At 42.5% G+C, this 20027-nt stretch overlaps 1 protein-coding gene across 1 annotated transcript in view; it reads left to right on the top strand.

Moving 5' to 3' along the window:
* The window catches only part of LOC109912707 (astrotactin-2-like), a 1431562-nt gene that overhangs the window by 1297627 nt on the left and 113908 nt on the right, over positions 1–20027 (top strand). The window contains exon 20 of the mRNA XM_048613352.1: positions 13592–13733. Coding sequence (XP_048469309.1) covers positions 13592–13733 — 142 coding nt within the window. The remainder of the gene's footprint in view (positions 1–13591; positions 13734–20027) is intronic.

The raw sequence follows: 20027 nt of genomic DNA on the forward strand, positions 1-20027 counted from the left end.
GCGTTCTGAGGAAGGGTCACCGGACCCGAAACGTTAACTCTGTTTTCTCCTCCACAGATGCTGCCAGGATACATAGATGTCAGTTTTAATGTCGAAGTTAAAGGATGGCCTATCTAACAACGTGGCTCATCCTCAGTATTGCATTCAAATCTCGTCCCAGATTTTTATACTTAGGAACCAGGATTGGTACTCAAACCTACAAACTGAGCCAACTGAGCCATTGTGAATACCTTGGATCTGATGTTAACTCTGCACACGTGGATTAGTCTCGAAATAGTTAAAGTCTCGCTCATGAATTCTTCAAGCAAACAAGCCTGGAATTGGCTCAGTCAAACCTACCGCAGCCTATTAAGATGGCCCACACTGCTGATATAGTGGAGTACTCAGCCTGCTGACACCACTGATCTGCTTTAGGGTGAGCAGTACCTTTGTCCCCAGAATCACACCCAGGAAACTGTACCATAAAGTGAGGACCTGAACTATGTTTTGATCCCATGCTGCTCAGGGGATTGCCAATGGGAGGCTGCTGAAGCTGGGTTAGGGTTAGGATTTGGATTAGTTAGCTTTAAAGAAGTAAGAAGAGGAAACAGCGATAAAATGCAGCACATGAAAGAACTGGGAGAGGAGGACTAAACAAATTTTGGGGGTGGAGTACATTGGGGCCTGAACAAAGACTCAAATGGATGGAGGGCCACCCAACCTTCAGCCCCTTATCCCTGATGTAGATAGCATCCTGGCTCCAGTGGCCCCAGCGGCTCACTGATTGGGGCCTGAACAATGTGGACAATGGCACGATTTGTAATGGAATCAATTAAGAAGCCCAGTGAGGCGTCAGGAGTATCCTGCTGCACCTTCTTTGCATCTGCCGAGCAGCAAGGCAGGTTTCTCATTCGGGCAGCAGTAAGATACCAATTAACGGGAGTTATTGCTTGTTAAATGCTTTACTGCTGTATAGCCTTGCCAGATGGTGCAGGCACAGCGCCAGGGAGCTTGTTACGGTTGTCAACAGTCAAATCGAGGGAGATTGTCTTCACTCGGGGTCCCCCAGCACAGAAAGTCAAGGGAAACCTCTTCTACCAGGCCTGGGGCTTAGACACAATCAGTGAGCCGCTGGGGCCACTGGAGCCAGGATGCTATCTACATCAGGGATAAGGGGCCAAAGGTTGGGTGGCCCTCCATCCATTTGAGTCTTTGTGCCCTATTGTAAGCTCCTTTCCTCCTGGACTGAGAGAGAGGGGCAGGTATTATGGGAAATGAACGTGGGTGGCACAGCTGTTACAGTGGGTGTGGATGGGAAGATGTCCCGAGCGAGCGGGTAGGAAACACGGAGGACATGCGGGGTTACTGGTGTTGGAGTTGGGGTGCGGAGGGGGAGTGAGGGTGGGCAATAAGAAAGCGTGAGAGTGGGTAGAGAAAGTGGGAGGGGACGAAATCAAAATGGAGTTGAAGGGGGGACTAAAGCACTGTATCCCCTGCAGTGTTCCCTCTCTCTAAAAGTAATGTGATCATTGATGGACACCATGTGCTCCTTCTCCAATGACACCCAGGCTCAAATATAACCACAGAAGGAGGGCAGGGAGTCAGCAGAGACAACCCCCTTTACAGTCCGCTGTACAGCTGCACTTTAAATATGGTGCCAGCGGATGTATGTCTAGAATCATAGAAACCCTACAGTGTGGAAGCAGGCCATTCAGCCCATCACGTCCTCACCGACCCTCTGAAGAGCATCCCATCCAGACCCACCCCTTATCCTGTTCCTGTATCCCTGCATTTCTCATGGCTAATCCACCCAGCCTGCACATCCCTGGACCCTATGAGCAATTTAGCATGGCCAATCCATCTAACCTGCACATCTTTGCACTGCGAGAGGAAACCAGAGCACCCAGAGGAAACCCACGCAGACACGGGAAGAAAGTGCAAACTCCACACAGACAGTCGCCCAAGGGTAGAATCGAACGTGGCTGTGAGGCAGCAGTGCTAACGACTGAGCCACCGTGCCATCCCAGACAGAAGTCCTAATAGTAATGGGGATGTCAATTCTCCTGCCATGTGTCTCCATGAGAAGGAAACCAAGATGGCTAGATGCTTGATTAATGAGGGAGAGGAATAGAAGGTCATCTGCTGAATATTGCTGTGAGACATAAGAGGACACCCTGCTGTGAAATCCCTTTGGAAAAAAGAAACATGGCTGAAAAAAAAATTCCAGCCAGAGAGTAAGAATAAACAAGTCATTCTCGGGTTGGCGGTCTGCGAATATCAGAGTACCATAAGGATCAGGATCATCACTTGAGCCCCAGCTGTTCACAATCTGTATCAATGATTTGGACATAGGAACTGAATGTGATATTTCCAAGTTTGCTGATGACACAAAACTAGGTGGCAGTGTGAGTAGTGAGGAGGACACAAAGTGGCTTTACAAGGATTTAGATGAGTTTAGTTAGTGGGCAAGAACACGGTAAATCAAATATAATGCGAAGAAAATGTTAAGCTATCTACTTTGTTGCAAACCATTTTGTCTGTGGTTAGAGATTAGAAAATGTTGATCTTCAAAGGCACATCGGTGCTTTTGTTTATAAGTCACTGAAAGCTAACATACAGGTACAGCAAGCAATTAAGAGGAGAAATGGTATGTTTGTGTTTATTGCAAGATGATTTCAGTGCAAGAGTAGAGATGCCTTGATGCAATTGTACAGAGCTTTGAGGTGACTACTTTTGATTATTCTGTTCTCTGGACTACTGCATTTTCTAGACTTTAGAAATTTGAGACACAATCTCATTGAAGAATATGAATTTCCTGCAGGACTTGAGAGTAGATGCAAGAAGGATCCTTCCCCTTTCCCCTCAGAATAAGAAGAAGGCCATTTAGAAAGGAGATGAGGAGGAATTAATTCACTTAGATGGGGGTGGATCAATGGAGTTCTCCACATTTTTGAGCCACGAAGCCTCAGTCATTGAGTATATTGGATACAGAGATAGATAGATTTCTAGATATTGTACCAAAATTCTCAAAGAATATTGGGGATAGTGCAGAAAAATGCCATTAAGGTAGAAGATCGATATGATCGAAGTGAGTGGTGAAGCAGATTTGAGGGATCAAATGCCTCTTTCTGCTCCTTTTTCCACTGATCCTATGTCACGCTGTTGTAGTTGACATTCAGTGTTTCATTGCCATAGCTTTTCTGCTCATCTGTAGTTTGGCTTCTGTTTCTTTTTGGAATACAATAGTGAAAAGCTATGTATGTTTATTTGGAGCTTTCTCGTAAGATCTTGTTCTAGGCGATGAAATTCGTTGAAATATACGGACATAGAATTATAGAGTGTACAGCATGGAAACAGACCCTTTGGTCCAACTTGTCCATGCCGACCAGATATCTTAAATAAATCTAGTCCCAATTGCTAGCGTTTGACCCATATCTCTCTGAACTCTTCCTGTTCATGTACCCATCCAGATGCCTTTTGAATGTTGTAATTGTATCAGCCTCCACTACTTCCAAGTGGCAGCTCATTACATACACACACCATCCTCTGCGTGAAAAAGTTGTCTCTTAGGTCTCTTTTATATTTTACTCCTCTCACCTTAAATCTATACCCTCTAGTTTTGGACTCCCTCACCCCAGGGAAAAGACCTTGTCTCTTCACTCCATCCATGCCCGTCATGATTTTATAAACCTCTATCAGGTCACCCCTTAGCCTCCGACGCTCCAGGGAAAATAGCCCCAGCTTAATTAGCCTCTCCATATAGCTGAAACCCTCCAACCCTGGCTACATCCTTGTAAATCTTTTCTGAACCCTTTTCAGTTTCGCAACATCCTTCCTAAAGCAGGGAGGCTAGAACTGCATGCAGTATTCCAAAAATAGCTGAACCAATGTCACAATATGACCTTCCAACTCCTATATTCAATGCACTGACCAATAAATAGAATGGTTACAGCACAGATGGAGCCAGTTGGCTTTTTGAGCAATTCTGCTAGTGTGAAGTAGACTGTGTGATTTACATATATGTATATTTTCAATATAATGTATTTTAATTTGAGGGTTTCAGTTTTTGAGTTCTTAACATGTAGGTTTTCTATATGTCTGAAGTTAATAATTAACTGTATTTCTGTACCTACAATGACTTATTTCAAAAACTTTTTGAGGCCTAGTATTAGAATTAATATGTTTTTGTGTAAATTGGTAGGATTTTATGACCAAATGAAAGAAAGAAGCTCCAGTTTAGAAGGTCAGGAAAAGTATTCTTTTTTAAGTTTAAAAGAAATTCTCAGCTTAGAGAGTGGTTTGAGCAGTCCTATGGAGTTCTTCAATGAAGATGCTCATATGGACTTGAGCTCCTGAAAAGGGAAGGATATAGTGAAACTGGAATACATTAGAGTAAAGAATTAGCATTAGTCTCACACTAGAAGAGTTCGGATAAAACTTTGAAGAGGTTACTTAACTTACGCATATTTATAACTTCGGATATATTCTAGCTCCAGGAAAAAAAATACTATCAGTATTTCCACTCTATAAGTTAAAGTCACAGTGATTTAAACCTATTGTGATGTTAGACACAGCCTCTTCTTTGAGTCCTATACAAGTGGTGTTTTTGGGTACTGTACCAAGGTTGTGCTTTGGGTGCTGTACAAAACGTCGTTGATATAATTTTCAAGTTGAAAAGGAGTGCTTTCAGATTAATAGGGTTGAACTTTTACCTTGTGTTTAAAAATCTTTGCATTTGTCTTGTAAGTACTGTAGATGAGATAGCAAGGTGTAGAGGTGGATGAACACAGAAGGCCAAGCAGCATCAGAGGAGCAGGAAAGCTGACGTTTCGGGCCTAGACCCTTCTTCAGAAAATATTCTGATGAACGGTCTCGGCCCGAAACATCAGCTTTCCTGCTCTTCTGATGCTGCTTGGCCTGCTGTGTTCATTCAGCTCTACACCTTGTTACCTCAGATTCTCCAGCATCTGCAGTTCCTACTATCTCTCAAGTACTGTAGATGGTTTGGTTTATTCCATTTTATTTCATCCATTTTGTAATAAACTTCTGTTTTTTTTTGTTAAAGCAAAATCTGCAGTATTACATGCTTATGTTTAGTGAAAGACAACTTTGTTAAAAACAAACCAAAGTAAAATATGATCTAGCAAGCTAGATTTCAGTATGGCTTATAACTTGTCCAATAATAACACCAGCTGGGTTCATGACACTGTTTCAGTCTGTTGCCCATTCGTTCAAATTCTGTGATTTTTTTTTTATTTTCAGGTGTTTGTCCAGTCCCAAGGAAGGGTCAATCGACCCAAAATGTTAACAGTGATTTCTCTCCACAGATGCTGCCAGACTTGCTGAGCTTTTCCAGCAATTTCCATTTTTGATTCTCTTTTTAAAGACAACATTGAGTTTGCCAGCACTGTACTTCAAACAATGCACCTAACTACTTGCTGCGTAAAAAGATTTCTCATGTTGCCTTTGATTCTATTACCAATCAACTGAACCCCATCTCCTTTGTTTATCAACCCCTCTACCAAAAGGGGCTTTTTCTGTATTTGCTCAGCCTCGATCTCACACCTCCATCATTTTGACCATCCCCATGAAATCGTCTCAGAAACGTCTTTTGAAGTAGGACAACCACAGCTTCTCCAATTTACTTTCATAACTAAAGTTACTCATCCCTGGAACCGTTCTGGTCAATATGAAATGCATGTGTCTAATTCAGTTACTTGGTTTGTGTGTAAGCCTAAATTCAACAAAGATGCAATAACTGCTTAGCCTTTTGTCTCAACAAATATTTCAATCTCTTTACCGACTAGAAAGTTTTTTATAAAATATCCTCTTTTCTGCTTCTTCCCCTCACTTTTCATCAAGTAAGAGAATGAGGGAAACTAAAGTTGGGTTCTTCATCACAAAGGGTTCAGAATAACATGAAGTCGATACAAGTTAGCAGTTGTCCATCTTTCCTCAGGCACATTCCTTAAGCATGTAAGTCAAGATTGCGAAACTGGCCTTTCTTCTCTTCTCTTCTGGAGTTAGTTTCTCTCAGTTGGTAGTAATTTTATCTCTGCATCATGAGGCTTTGTATTTTGAACCGAGTCCAGAACCTGACCTGATAATTTAGGTACACACCATAGTGCAGTATTAACAGAGTAATGCATTGTTGAAATTGCTAGCCATTAGCTGAGATGTTAAATTGAAGTGTCATCTGCCTGTTCAGCTGAAAATTGTAGACACTGTGATGCTGTTTCAAAAAAGAACTGTGCATTCTGCTGCTGTGCCTGCCAACATGCCTCCCTCAATACCAGCAAAAACAGATTCATATTCATTGCCGGCTCCTTGTGGAACCTCGCTGTGAGTTGTATTGTTAACACATTTATTCATTAAATAGAAAACTGCATGATATAATTCTCAATAAGCCCATCAATATTTCACAATTTCAGCAATTCATAGGCTGGAGTTTGCTGCCAAAACAAACTACCAAGTTCAGCCCCTCAGTCCTTCAGCTGGCTTCCTAAAGGACTTGACTGTCATAGGGTCGTACAGTTACACGACATGAAAACAGACCCTTTGGTCCAACTTGTCCATTTTGACCAGATATTCTAAATTAATATCGTCCCATTGGCCAGCACTTGGCCCATATCCCTCTAAACCCTTCCAATTCATATACCCATCCAGATGCCTTTTAAATGTAGTAATTGTACCAGCCTCCACCACTTCCTCTGGCAGTTCATTCCATACATGCACTACCCTCTGCGTAAGAAAGTTGCCCCTCAGGTCCCTTTTCAATCATTTCACTGTCACCTTAAACCTATGGCCTCTAGTTTTGGACTCCCCTACCCTTGGAAAAGGACCTTGGATATTCACCTTATCCAATCATTCATTTCATTGATGGTCTTTCGCAGATGAAGATGACTCACTTCCACTCTCAGGGTGAATCCACAGGTGGCTGTATAGACCAATGCAGCTTCTGCAGGCACTTGGGGCATAATATGGTAATGGGAAGGGGTGGATGGGGAATTGGTGTGGCAGCGCGCTCCTTTCAATGTTTTCACCTGGCTTCCGCTTTTTCCTGGTGGCAAGTCTCGAGGTGCTCAACGCCTTCCCGGATGCTCTTCCTTCACTTTGGACAGTCTTGGGCCAGTGATTCCCAGGTGTCTGTGGGAATGCCGCACTTCACCAGTGAGGCCTTGAGGGTATCACTGAAATGTTTCCTCTGTCCACCTGGGGTTTGCCTGCTGTTTTGAAGCTGGGAGTAGAGCACCTGCCTGGGGAGTCTCATGTCAGTCACATGGACGAGGTGCCCTGCCCGTTGTAGCTGATCAAGGGTGGTCAGTGCCTCAATGTTGGCCTGGTCGAGGATGCTGGTGTTTGGTGCATCTTTCTTCTCAGCAGATTTGCTGGATCTTGTGCAGTTAGCATTGATGGTACTGTTCCAGTGCCTTGAGGTGAGTCCTGTAGGCAGTCCACGTCTCAGAGTCATATGGGAACCACCACGGCTCTGGGAACCATGATCTTGGTGTCAGATCTGATGTTGTTGTCCCTGAACACCTTTTTCCTGAGGCAGCCAAAAGCTGCATTGGCACACTAGAGGTAGTGCTGGATGTCTTCTTCAATAGCCGCATTGGCTGAGGTCTTGGAAGTGGTCAATGTTCTCTAAGGCCTATCTGTGCACCTTGATGATCAGGGGTTCGCTCCACAATGCCAGGCCAAGTTGTTGGAGGACCTTTGTCTTGCAGATGTTCAGGGTGAGACCCATGTTCTCCTGTGCCTCTGTAAAGGTGCTGACAATGGTCTGGAGTTTGTCCAGAGATTGCACGTACACAAGCATCAACTGGGGGAGGGTCACCAGACACGAAACATTAACTCTGATTTCTCTTCCCAGATGCTACCAGAACTGCTGAGCTTTTCCAGAAACTTCTGTTTTTGTCATCTGCGTACTGTAGCTCGAGGACACAGACATTGGTTTTGGCTTGAAGGTGGTGGAGGTTGAATAATTTCCTGCTGGTTCTGTAAGTTAGCTCCCTATCCATGCCCCTCATGATTTTATAAACCTCTATAACATCACCCATCACTCCCTAATGCTCCAGGGAAAATAGCCCCAAACCTTTTCATCCTCTCCCTATAACTGAAACTCTCCAACCCCAGCAACATCCTTATGGAGACCTTTTCACTTTATGGCAGAGATGGCCTTGTGAGCTCTGTTTTTATTTCTGTCAATAAGAAACAATCAGTAGGATTTCTGACATCATTAACATTTTTGATAAAAAGTGTAGAAACTCAGGAGAAAAGGGGATAAGGGAGTGGAATAAATGGTAAGAGATAACAAGGTGTAGAGCTGGATGAACACAGCAGGCCAAGCAGCATCAGAGGAGCAGGAAGGCTGACGTTTCGGGTCGAGACCCTTCTTCAGAAAATGGAATAAATGGTAATGGGCAGACAAAGCCATGAGTGGATGGATGCACTTTACATTACATAACACATGCATCCATTAATTTCCTTTGTTGTGGTTGGTTGGCTCGCCGAGCTGGTTCGTTGTTCCGCAGATGTTTCATACCCTGCTGGGTAACCTCGTCAATGCAGCCTCCGATGAAGCGCTGTTGTGTTTTCCCGCCTGTTATTTAAACTCTGATGTCCGTTGAGCTGGGTTACCTCACTTCTGGTTTTCCTTCGCAATGGAGTGTATATGGGATCTAGCTCTATGTGTTTATCGATGGCTTGCTTAATGGAGAACCAGGCCTCTAGGAATTCTCGTGCCTGTCTCTGCTTCGCTTGTCCCAGGATCCTGATGTTGTCCCAATCGAATTGGTGGTTTTCCTTATCCATGTGAATGGAGATGAGTGAGTATTGGTCGTGTCTTTTTGTTGCCAGTTGATGTTTGTGTACTCTTGGAGCTAATTTCCTTCCTGTCTGTCCAGTGTAATATTTGTCACAGTCTTTTCAGGGAATCTTTATATGACATTGGTCCTGTCCATAGTGGGTAGTAGGTCTTTGGTTCAGATGATCAGTTGGCGAAGGGTTGATGTGGGTTTGTGTGCTACTCTGATGCCCAGTGGTCATAGGAGTCTTGTGGTCAGTTAAGATGTGTTCCTGATGTAAGGTAGAGTGATGAGTGTGTCGGGACTTGCAGTATCTTCCTGGTGTCGTTCATGTAATAGGCATCTTCTGGCCCAGTTTTTTTGGATATCCATTGTCTTTGAATACCTGGAAGAGGTAATCTTCTTCTTTTTGCCGTAGTTCTGTGTTGCTGCAGTGTGTTGTTGCCCATTTAAATAATGTTCTCATGCAACTTTGTTTGTGTGTGTTAGGGTGGTTGCTATTGAAATTCAGTACTTGGTCAGTGTGTGTGGCTTTCCTGTATACCTTTGTCGGGAATTCCCAATTGGTCCTGCGTTCCACCATGACATCCAGGAATGGGAGCTGTTTGTTCTTTTCCTCTTCCTTGGTGAATCTGATCCTGGTGGGGGCATTGTTTATTAGTTCGTGTGTCTCCTCTAGTTTGGTCTGTTTAGTAATGATAAAGGTGTCATCCACGTATCATACGAGTTTAAATACCAGGCGGGAAAATGCAACGGTGCTTCATCGGAGGCTGCACTGATGATGTTATCCAGCGGGGTAATGAAACGTCTGCGGAACGACGAACCAGCTCGACGAGGCAACCAACCACAACATCCACAACCCGAGCTGCAAATCTACTCTAAAACATTAGTTCCTTTGCATCGGCTGTAAGTTCATGGGACCTGGGAATTGGGGAGGTGATGGAGAGAAGGTGGGTCAGGAGTATCCATTGTCTTTGTAATACCAAGGAACACTCCTTACTCCAGCTTTCCCACCCAGGGACCCTTAGGTGTCCAAAACACATCTTGCATAGTAAGGGGGCTCTTATAAAGGTCTTTCCACCATTGTTAGAATTCAACGAGCACTGCCAGACAGTGAGGGTACCCAGTAAAATGGAAAGGCTTCTCTTCTAGCTCTGAGCTTTTATTATGTCTGTGACCCATGAAGAGTACTTCTTTCCTATCCCTCCCACCACCAGCAGTGGGAAAGGACAGAAACATTCTCCCTATCACCACCCTCCTCAAACCATCATACTCCCCACCTCACTGAGGTCTACCTCACCGTCTAAGCCTACTTAGGAAGGCATCCATGTTATGGACTGGGTAATATCTGAGCAGTAACCACCTCCCACTTTGGCAGTGCTGGAACTGTAATGCTGTCAGCAGCTTGTGGAGGCAGGATCTTCTCCCTGAAAGGCATAGAGGTCTAGTGCTCGATGACAAATGATCTGATTGTCACAGAACCAGGTCAGGCCTCAACAAGAGGGCTGAAACATTTGGTTTCTAGTATTCTAACACAACAACAGGGCTATTGCCACACTGAAAAAAGTTTAGCCTTTTTTTTGGACCATTCTTGTTGTATCATGGTCAGCCATTTTGAAGGTGCTGATCAGCATTTACTAGTTTTCTGCAGTGGGTCAATCTTCAAGTGATTGGGGATAATTTTGTAAGGCACAATAAGCCTCTAGATAAATTAACAGTCTTTAATCTCTTTCTTTTTCTGGTGTCTCATGTAATGTCCTGAACAGAGGCCCAATTCCAGGCCTATGCTGAGGTTAACCTCATCTGCATCTGGTCAGCAGTGGGCCATTCAAGAGACTCAAAGATTCAGAGATTTATTTTTCATCAAACTGTACATACGTCTTATGGCACCTCTGGAGCAGGTGGGACTTGAACAAAGGCCTCCTGGCTCAGAAACAGGGACACTGCCACTGCATCCTGAGAACCCCTGTCAAAGATTTGGAAAAAAAAAGCTGTTGAAGGTTTCCACCTGTGAATCTTGTTCAGTGGAAATTTTGTACACGTTGTAAGTGGCGAATTGGGTCCTTTCCAATTAAAAAAAAGTCATAAAATAATTATGGATGAGAAACACCATGAGATATATTTGATTCATCCATTAAGAGATATTCTAATAACCAGCCAATGAAAGCATCCAGTTGTTTCTTCAATGATTCCAGGAGCTTTGTCTTAAGAACAGTTACACAGGTTGATTGTATTTAGACAAACTTTGGAATATCTGTACTTGGAGAGTCCTTTTAAAGAAAAATCTGCTATGTCTTACACTTACAACAATATTCTGATTATCTACTGACCTTTGTCTAGTCTGAGAAGCTCAAAGGGTCTAAATTCCTTGGCATCTCAAACCAGCATGATTATGTTAGACCTCCCTATAAAAGTAATTGTATTGTTGTTTGTGTAGTAAAGCTGGAAGCAATTGATTACAAGGACCAACTGTGAAAACAAGTCGTTTGGAAGGGTATAATGACCTTGAATGGAGTATGGTGTAGATTTAATAGAATGATTCTTGAATGTTAAATAACAAGGAGAGATTACACAAGGTAAGGTTATAGAATTTAGGTGATTAAGTGCTGATCTGATCAAAGTTTTTAAGATATTAGGAAGAATAGATCAGGTAGCTCGAACAAAAATGATTTCTTTTGGATGGGAAGTCTAGGAACAGGTTGAATAATCTAAATATTAAAATAAGAGCTGGAGTGTAGTTGGGAAACCCTTCCATGTGAAAGAGGGGTAAAATTTTGGAATTCTCTTCCACTAATAGCAACTGATACTTTTGATCAATAGTTAATTGCCAAGGGTAAATGCTGAGAGGATGTTTTTCCTCAACCGAGAGTCTAGGAGCAGAGGGCATAGTCTCAGAATTAAGGGGCACCAATTGAAAACTTAGATGAGGAGAAATTTCTTCAGAGTGTCGTGCATCTTTGGAGTTCCTTGCCACAAAGAGCTGTGGGGTAGAGTCCTGTGTATATTGAAGGCTGAGATGGATAGATTCTTGATCAGTGAGGCGATCAAGGTGTACAGAGAAAATGCAGGAAAGTGGACGTGAGGAATATCAGATCAGCCTTGATCCTGTTGAACAGAGGGGCCAAATGGTCTACTCCTGTTCCAGTTTTTTATGGTTTTATGGTGTTAATTTTGAACTGAGATTGTTTGTTTAAAAATTAAAACTAGGTGTTAGGGTTATGGAGTAGGCACAAACTTGTGCATCGATTTACATCACTGATCAACCAGGATTTCCTCAGCGATAGAAAACACTCAATAGTCTAGTTCCCATATTTGTGGCAAGAGTTGTGGATTATTCATTACAAGTCCACTTTGTTTTGTACGAAAGATTATTCTATTGAAGTGCTTCATGTCAGTGAGATGTAATTTTTCTCTCCGTTCTAATTTCTGGAATTAGGATTAATACTGTTCGTTGCACAAGGCAACAATATTTTATATCAAGGTTGGTTTCAGAAAAGTAAAAGAAACTGAGTGAATTAAGATTATAAGACGATCACAGAAGCACCTGTGAATTTTCTTCTCAGTCCTGTTTATCGACTGGAAATTAAATGCAGATAGGGTTTAAATTTATGGGGACTCCCAGTGCGAAGCACTTATAAAAGATGAGTTATTTTGCAAGACTGGAAGAGCTCCTTACTTATGCAATCAAATGAAATTTCAACAGCAGACATGGCTAAAATGTTGCATGATCAGGCTAAAACAAATATAGTAGCTGAAAAATATAAGGGAAGAAAATGAGAAGGGATTTGTATCACATCACCATGTACGCTTTGGAAGTTAACACATTAAAGCTTTAACAGTAAACATCTGTTTTAGTGGGCCAAATGGTTCAATGTATTAGTATTTAATTCCCAGACTCCCCTTGTAACCCGGTGAACATGAATTCCAAATCTATTCACGTAATTCCTTATTGCTTACTACTCTCTAGGAATCATGCACATTTGACTAGATGAATAATGTTTCTGTTGTAGATCCTTTGTATGGATTTCAAGGGGAATACTGTGGATTTCCAGTGGTGGTAAAATCAGAGAACTGATTGATGAAAAGTAAATACCATCAAGCTGCAAATATATCCCACACTGGCAGCTCATTACCTCTATCCCACGCTTGGAGACATTTGTTTATGTAAGATAAATGGCTTTAGCCTACTCTTAAGGAAACAGTGTTTCTACCCTCACACAATTGTACTGTAAACTGAAAGATTTTTTTGTCCTCTATTTGTCATTAAGTCTCTTAATACTTGTAAGCCAATTATTTAGCACATAAAATATATTTTACATTTAAAACATGAGATTATTAAAACAACAGAATTTTATGACATTTGACCACACACGGAAAAACAAAATTAAGTAAAGACGAAATGTGTGCACACACGTGACTATTTTTATTAAGCAAGAATGCAGAGGAAAATAGATTTAATGCATTTCATCCCACTTGCAAAACGTTAAAGAGAAAGAAGTCAAAATGGCTGAGAGGTCAGCACACATTTAACCTTTAACAAAATAATAGCCTGCAGGAAACCAAAAACATCTTTAGAAATTCTGAACATTGTTTATTTTTCTTCTGTCAAAGATCTTAAGAATTCAGTTACAAAAAAATAAAGACGCGAGAGAAAAAGATGACCCAATTTCTCCCCCAAATACAGGAACAGCCTGTGGAAATGCCAGAGTTACTTTGCATGATGCATGTCAAAAAGCTTTTGTTTGCCTGTATTTATTTTAATTAATTTTTGTTCCCCCCTCTTTTGTGTGTTTTTCTTTCACCAGGGGAATCTCTGAGCTTTGCAGATGACCTTCTTTCAGGGTTGGGATCTTCCTGTGTCGTAGTGGGGAAAAACCATGGGGTTGCCTCGGAGACGACGACGTATTCCTTAATTTTCAAGTGCCTGGAACCAGACAGCTTTTACAAGTAAGCAAAAAACAAATAACAGACAAGCATATGCATACATGCACACAAACTCGGGTGTATGCCTGGAGGTTTTAGCACATGACCTTGTACCTCAATATACCCTACCTCACATTGTTCCCATTGGGCTGTCTCCATGTGTAATGTAGACCACACCAACTGGGAAGTGAACAGGCTTGTTGTTAAATGATTGGCTAAGCCTTGACTGTTCACCAAATCGCCTTCTTTCCCCATCTCAAATATTGTCGGAATTAATAAATATAAATGTTCAGAGAACATGCAGAGGCACAGTTTTCTTGAAAAATGCTCCATGATTTTTAAGTGGCTTGGAAACCCCCGAATGTTTCTAGAGTGTTGGCAACCTTAACACACACATTTCCAAATGGGATCTTTTAAAGAAATATTTTGGTGGTAATTCCAATCAAAATTATTGTGTGAAAATACCCACAGAAATGCTTTTGGCCATTGTGCTAAGTTGCACATAAATCTCGATTGTGAGTTACTGCAGCAAACTTCTGAAAAGAACTTGCTAATGCCAGCATTTTCCCTTTCCGTGGCTATTTTTCTGTACCAAGGAAGATGTTTTGTGGTTAGTTTGTTTTTCTTAGTATGGGAGTCTTTCAAAACTTGGCACTTAATGTTCAGTACCTCCACAAGGTGCTTTTATTCTTCCTCACTCTGACAGTTTTGGAAGTCGCACCTGAATAAATGTCAGTGTTGCACTTTGTGCTTATTCCTTTTGCTGGTGGTGGATTGGATTCCTCAGTGGTGTTTGACATGAGCAGGTTTTTGTTTGATGAATCTTATGTTTGCATGCCAGGTTTCCCCATGTTTACAAATGAGTAACATCTCAACCTCTCTTTACCGTGGTCAGATATAAAAACAACTCACTAATGAGGGCCTCATTTTTCTTCATTCTCCTGTGTAGTTTACACGAGACCTTTTCTGTTCTTCTTTCCCATTTCCCAATTGACTCATTTTACTTGCACATCACAAAGCCCATGAAATATGAAAAATTATGCCTTTGGGTTTAAAGATTGATTATGGCTACTTTAGGAAAAATGTGTGTCTGTGTAGTACGATTCCTATATTCTAAGCAAAGTGACATGTTTAAAATAATTTCAATGAATGTCTGAACAAGGTGAAATTGCAAAATAAAAGTCAGAAATAAATGCAGAAACTATTTGAAGTATGCACTGAGACCACCTTGAACCAAAAAAGCCCTCCTGTAAATTCCCAAGATTTTCTATTTTCAGTATTCCTCAAGATTGAATTTTGTTAAAAACACCAGTTCAAAAAGAAACAAAAACAGAAATTGCTGGAGAAATTCAATAGGTCTGGCAGCATCTTTCAAGAGAAAGTAGAATGAACATTGTTGCCAGATGCTGATGGACATGCCGAGTTTCTTCGGCAATCTCTGCTTATGGTTCAGGTTTCCAGCCTCTGCAGTTTTCTCTTTATTTAACCAGTTTTAGTGCAGTCTTCTATGTTGATAAAGCTTTGTGTGAAAAGTTATATGCAGCTGTGGCAGAACATGTACAGGTGGCGGAAAAAAGATGCAGAAAATTTGCCATGTTACAAACCTTTTGCTCTTATTGAGGCCATGATAAAATCTTTAAACTATCAGCCAATAATATAAATGTATTACTGAGCCGTCCTCTGAACATCTAATTTATTTTCAAGTGATTTGGTGAACATTCCCTTTATATTGTTAGCCCCGCGTGCCACTTTAATTTAACTTGAGTCTTGGAGGTGATGTTCAAGCCTGATTATGGACTGGCCTGTATTTCTGAATTGCAACTTTTGTGTATTTTTTTTAAATAACATAAATGATTCATTATGTGTTACTGTTAGTATGTCAGTATTCCTTGAAGAGACATGCTCCTGATATCATCCTTGCATCATAGCATTTGACCTGAGGGCATGAAGATCTCATACTCCACCTAATCCACTTGAAGCATGAATGCTGTCCTGGAAGTATGTTCTTCTTATATGTACAGAGCTTAATATGAGCCCAAACACTTACTGACCAAAGGAATATAATTTTGTGCAAATAATATTGTAACAAATATCTGTTGGTTTCTTCAAAGCTATGATATCCACAGTCATTTTCTCCTGTTGTGGGAGATAATATAAGTTTTGTCAGATCAGGTAAGACATCCATGGTGCAGACAAATTCCCCCATGGTAGAAGCAATAATGGCAATAAAAGAATCCTGTATATTGGTGGTAGATATTTGGAAAGCTATTTGAGGACCAACCAGGCAATGGCTTTGCACAACAGAAAACTTTTACAAAGGAAATCTTCCTCATCCTTACAAAGCATCAGTTTTTGTGAGCACAGAAAACTTTACAGATTAGTGGATAGGATATTAACCTCTGATAAACTAACATAATTCATTTTTGATTATGATGTAAGTTCTGTTGAGATATAATAGATTTCTAAGATTGTATTAATTAAAAGAAAGAAAACAATAAGAAGGTTTTAAGTGCAGTTTTAAGCTCGAACATAGATCCAGTGCTGTGCAGTTCAGAAAGCTGTAAAGTCTACAACACTTCTCCTGACAGTTGATACATAAGGATTGAGTTTTCAGAAGACCATACAATATCTTTGTTCTTAAGAAAGGTACAGTTTTTAACTCACACTGACACAAAGTAAGGAACACAGAGTTTAAGTTGGTACAGTCCAACATCTTCAAGTCATAATCATGGATAGCAGAAATCTCATTGTGGACTGGGCATCCACAGACACACTCATTGAAATACAACTGTTCAAACAGCATTCACAATTCAATCTTACACATCAAACAGTAGATGATCACATGAAAAAAGCTTTTAAAATCTCTCTTGCCTTTGGCAAGGAAGGACTTTGCAGAATTAATATGTACAGTCTTTCGATAGATGATCAAAAAAATCCAGACAAGATTTGGAAATTCTCGATGACCACCCCCAGGTAAGAATTAATTTCGGCATTAATAGTTTATAACTCATGTTGTACAGACTGCATCCCCAAGAGTGGATTGATTAGTTGGTTGGAATAAGTTGAATCAAAGGGCATGAGACTGACATTTCTGAAGACGAATTGTCAAAGAAGCTCATGAAGTTCATCATTGCCTCTGCACAAAATAAAATCTTTCGGCAGCATCTTTTAGATAAGGAAAAGAGTCATTCCAGAGCTGCATTAATTGAGGATGGACTATATGAGCTGTCAGACCAATAATGTTTGCATGCTTTAGATGCAGCCAACATTCTCTATAGTGACCAAAATGCACCAACCTAAAATAACTGAAACAGACACAGTTATCAAAAACTATCTAGCTTTTCTTAACATCTGTAAAGCATGTGCCAAGGAACATTAAACATACATGTACAGGAACTCTGGTTCCAAAAGCCAAACAAGACATGAGAGTAAAAAACATGTGGCCTGCAAGATGATATAACACCACAACATTGGCAAAAGGGGAAAAGCTGCAAAGCTATACAAACACAAACATGTCCAGGAGATTCAGAGTCAACCAAATAGAAAGCAAATTTCAGAAGATGACCAAAGTTTCCATGTCATTAACTACATGCAACATGTTAATGGCATCACGTAACTAAAAGCTTTTCAACCTTCTGTAATATATATTCTTGAGAAAGCGGGAAGATGCACACTAAAAGCTAAACTGAAATGGGATCTAGTGCCAACCACCATATGTCCTGAAAGACATATACCTCAATAAGTGGTATTTCGGGTATAGTCTGCGAGAGACTATCTCACAGCGTAAAAAAGATCGCCAGTTCCACGGTATTGGCATTATTCCACTGCAGGGCCAATACCTTTTTAATTCCCAAAATCTTCTACGAGGTATCTACCAATGACCCAGCAGAAGCAAGCTTACAAGAATGGATAGACCGTGTTATAGCCACAATTCATGAGATTTAAGCCACAACCATACCGATAGAACGGAATCAGTCAATGATTTTAAACACACCCCGACAGATTTGATGCTATCGACAACCTTAAGGGTAATGCAGGATTGCATTGTCAGGATGATGTAACTGCATTTATTGACGTTCCAAGGAATTGCAGTGTGCACGTGCAAAAGTAGATTCGGTTGGAACTAAATGAAATGGAGCAAAATGATACAATTCAGAAGGTCAACAACACAGAGACTGGCCTGGCCCATGCTGTGCATGTTAAAGAAAGATAAATATATTGCTGAGATACAAGGTGTTTCAACCTTTCACTTGAAAATTGCCCACACAAACTGCAGAACTCAATCCTTAATTCTCGGAAGTAAGATTTTTATACAACGTAGATGTGAATATGGTTACTAGTTTTTCCATTTAGCAGAAGAATCCCAAGAGAACACTGCATTTAAGAGATAGTAGGAACTGCAGATGCTGGAGAATCCGAGACAACAAGGTGCAGGGCTGGATGAACACAGCAGGCCAAGCAGCATCATAGGAGCAGAGAGGCTGACGTTTCGGGCCGAGATCCTTCATCAGAAAAGGGGGAGGGGAAGGGGGTTTTTGAAATAAATAGGGAGAGAGTAGGAGGCGGATAGAAGAGGGATAGAGGAGAGGATAGGTGGAGAGGAAACAAACCGGTCGAAGAGGCGGGGATGGGGCCAGGAAAGGTGAGTGTAGGTAGGGAGTTAGGAAGGGGATAGGTCAGTCCAGGGAGGACGGACAGGTCAAGGGGGCGGGATGAGGTTGGTCGGGAGGAGATGGAGGTGCGGCTTGAGGTGGGAGGAGGGGATAGGTGGGAGGAAGAACAGGTTAGGGAGGCAGGGACGAGCTGGACTGGTTTTGGGATGCGGTGGGGGGAGGGGAGATTTTGAAACTTGTGAAATCCACATTGATACCATTGGGCTGCAGGGTTCCCAAGCGGAATATGAGTTGCTGTTCCTGCAACCTTCGGGTGGCATAGTTGTGGCACTTCCGTACCTACACCGGCCCTAAACCCCACCTCTTCCTCCGTTACATTGATGACTGTATCGGCGCCGCCTCGTGCTCCCACGAGGAGCTCGAACAGTTCATACACTTCACTAACACCTTCCACCCCAACCTTAAGTTTACCTGGACCATCTCTAACACCTCTCTCCCCTTCCTGGACCTCTCGGTCTCCATATCGGGCAACCACCTAGAAACCGATATTCATTTCAAGCCCACTGACTCCCACAGCTACCTAGAATACTCCTCCTCCCACCCACCTTCCTGCAAAAATGCTATCCCCTATTCCCAATTCCTTCGCCTCCGCCGCATCTGCTCCCAGGATGAGGCATTCCACTCCCGTACATCTCAGTTGTCCTCGTTTTTCAAGGACCGTAACTTCCCCTCCTCGGTGGTCGAGAACGCCCTCAACCGTGTCTCCCACATCTCCCGCACCTCATCCCTCACACCCCGTCCACGCAATAAGAACCAAAAAAGAATCCCCCTCGTCCTCACGTACCACCCCACCAACCTCCGGATCCAACGCATCATCCTCCAACACTTCCGCCATCTGCAATCCGACCCCACCACCAAAGACATCTTTCCCTCCCCACCTTTATCTGCTTTCCGGAGGGACAACTCTCTCCGTGACTCCCTTGTCCGCTCCACACTCCCCTCCAGCTCCACCACACCCGGCACTTTTCCCTGCAACCGCAGGAAGTGCTACACCTGCCCCCATACCTCCTCCCTCACCCCCATCCCAGGCCCCAAGAAGACTTTCCACATCAAGCAGATGTTCACCTGCACATCTGCCAATGTGGTATACTGCATCCGCTGTACCCGGTGTGGCTTCCTCTACATCGGGGAAACCAAGCGGAGACTCGGGGACCGCTTTGCAGAACACCTACGCTCGGTTCGCAACAAACAACTGCACCTCCCAGTCGCGAACCATTTCAACTCCCCCTCCCATTCCTCAGACGACATGTCCATCCTGGGCCTCCTGCAGTGCCACAACGATGCCACCCGAAGGTTGCAGGAACAGCAACTCATATTCCGCTTGGGAACCCTGCAGCCCAATGGTATCAATGTGGATTTCACAAGTTTCAAAATCTCCCCTCCCCCCACCGCATCCCAAAACCAGTCCAGCTCGTCCCTGCCTCCCTAACCTGTTCTTCCTCCCACCTATCCCCTCCTCCCACCTCAAGCCGCACCTCCATCTCCTACCGACCAACCTCATCCCGCCCCCTTGACCTGTCCGTCCTCCCTGGACTGACCTATCCCCTTCCTAACTCCCCACCTGCACTCACCTTTCCTGGCTCCATCCCCGCCTCTTTGACCTGTTTGTTTCCTCTCCACCTATCCTCTCCTCTATCCATCTTCT

This window comes from Rhincodon typus, chromosome 28, assembly GCF_021869965.1.
Source record: "Rhincodon typus isolate 14 chromosome 28, sRhiTyp1.1, whole genome shotgun sequence".
NCBI lineage: Eukaryota > Metazoa > Chordata > Chondrichthyes > Orectolobiformes > Rhincodontidae > Rhincodon > Rhincodon typus.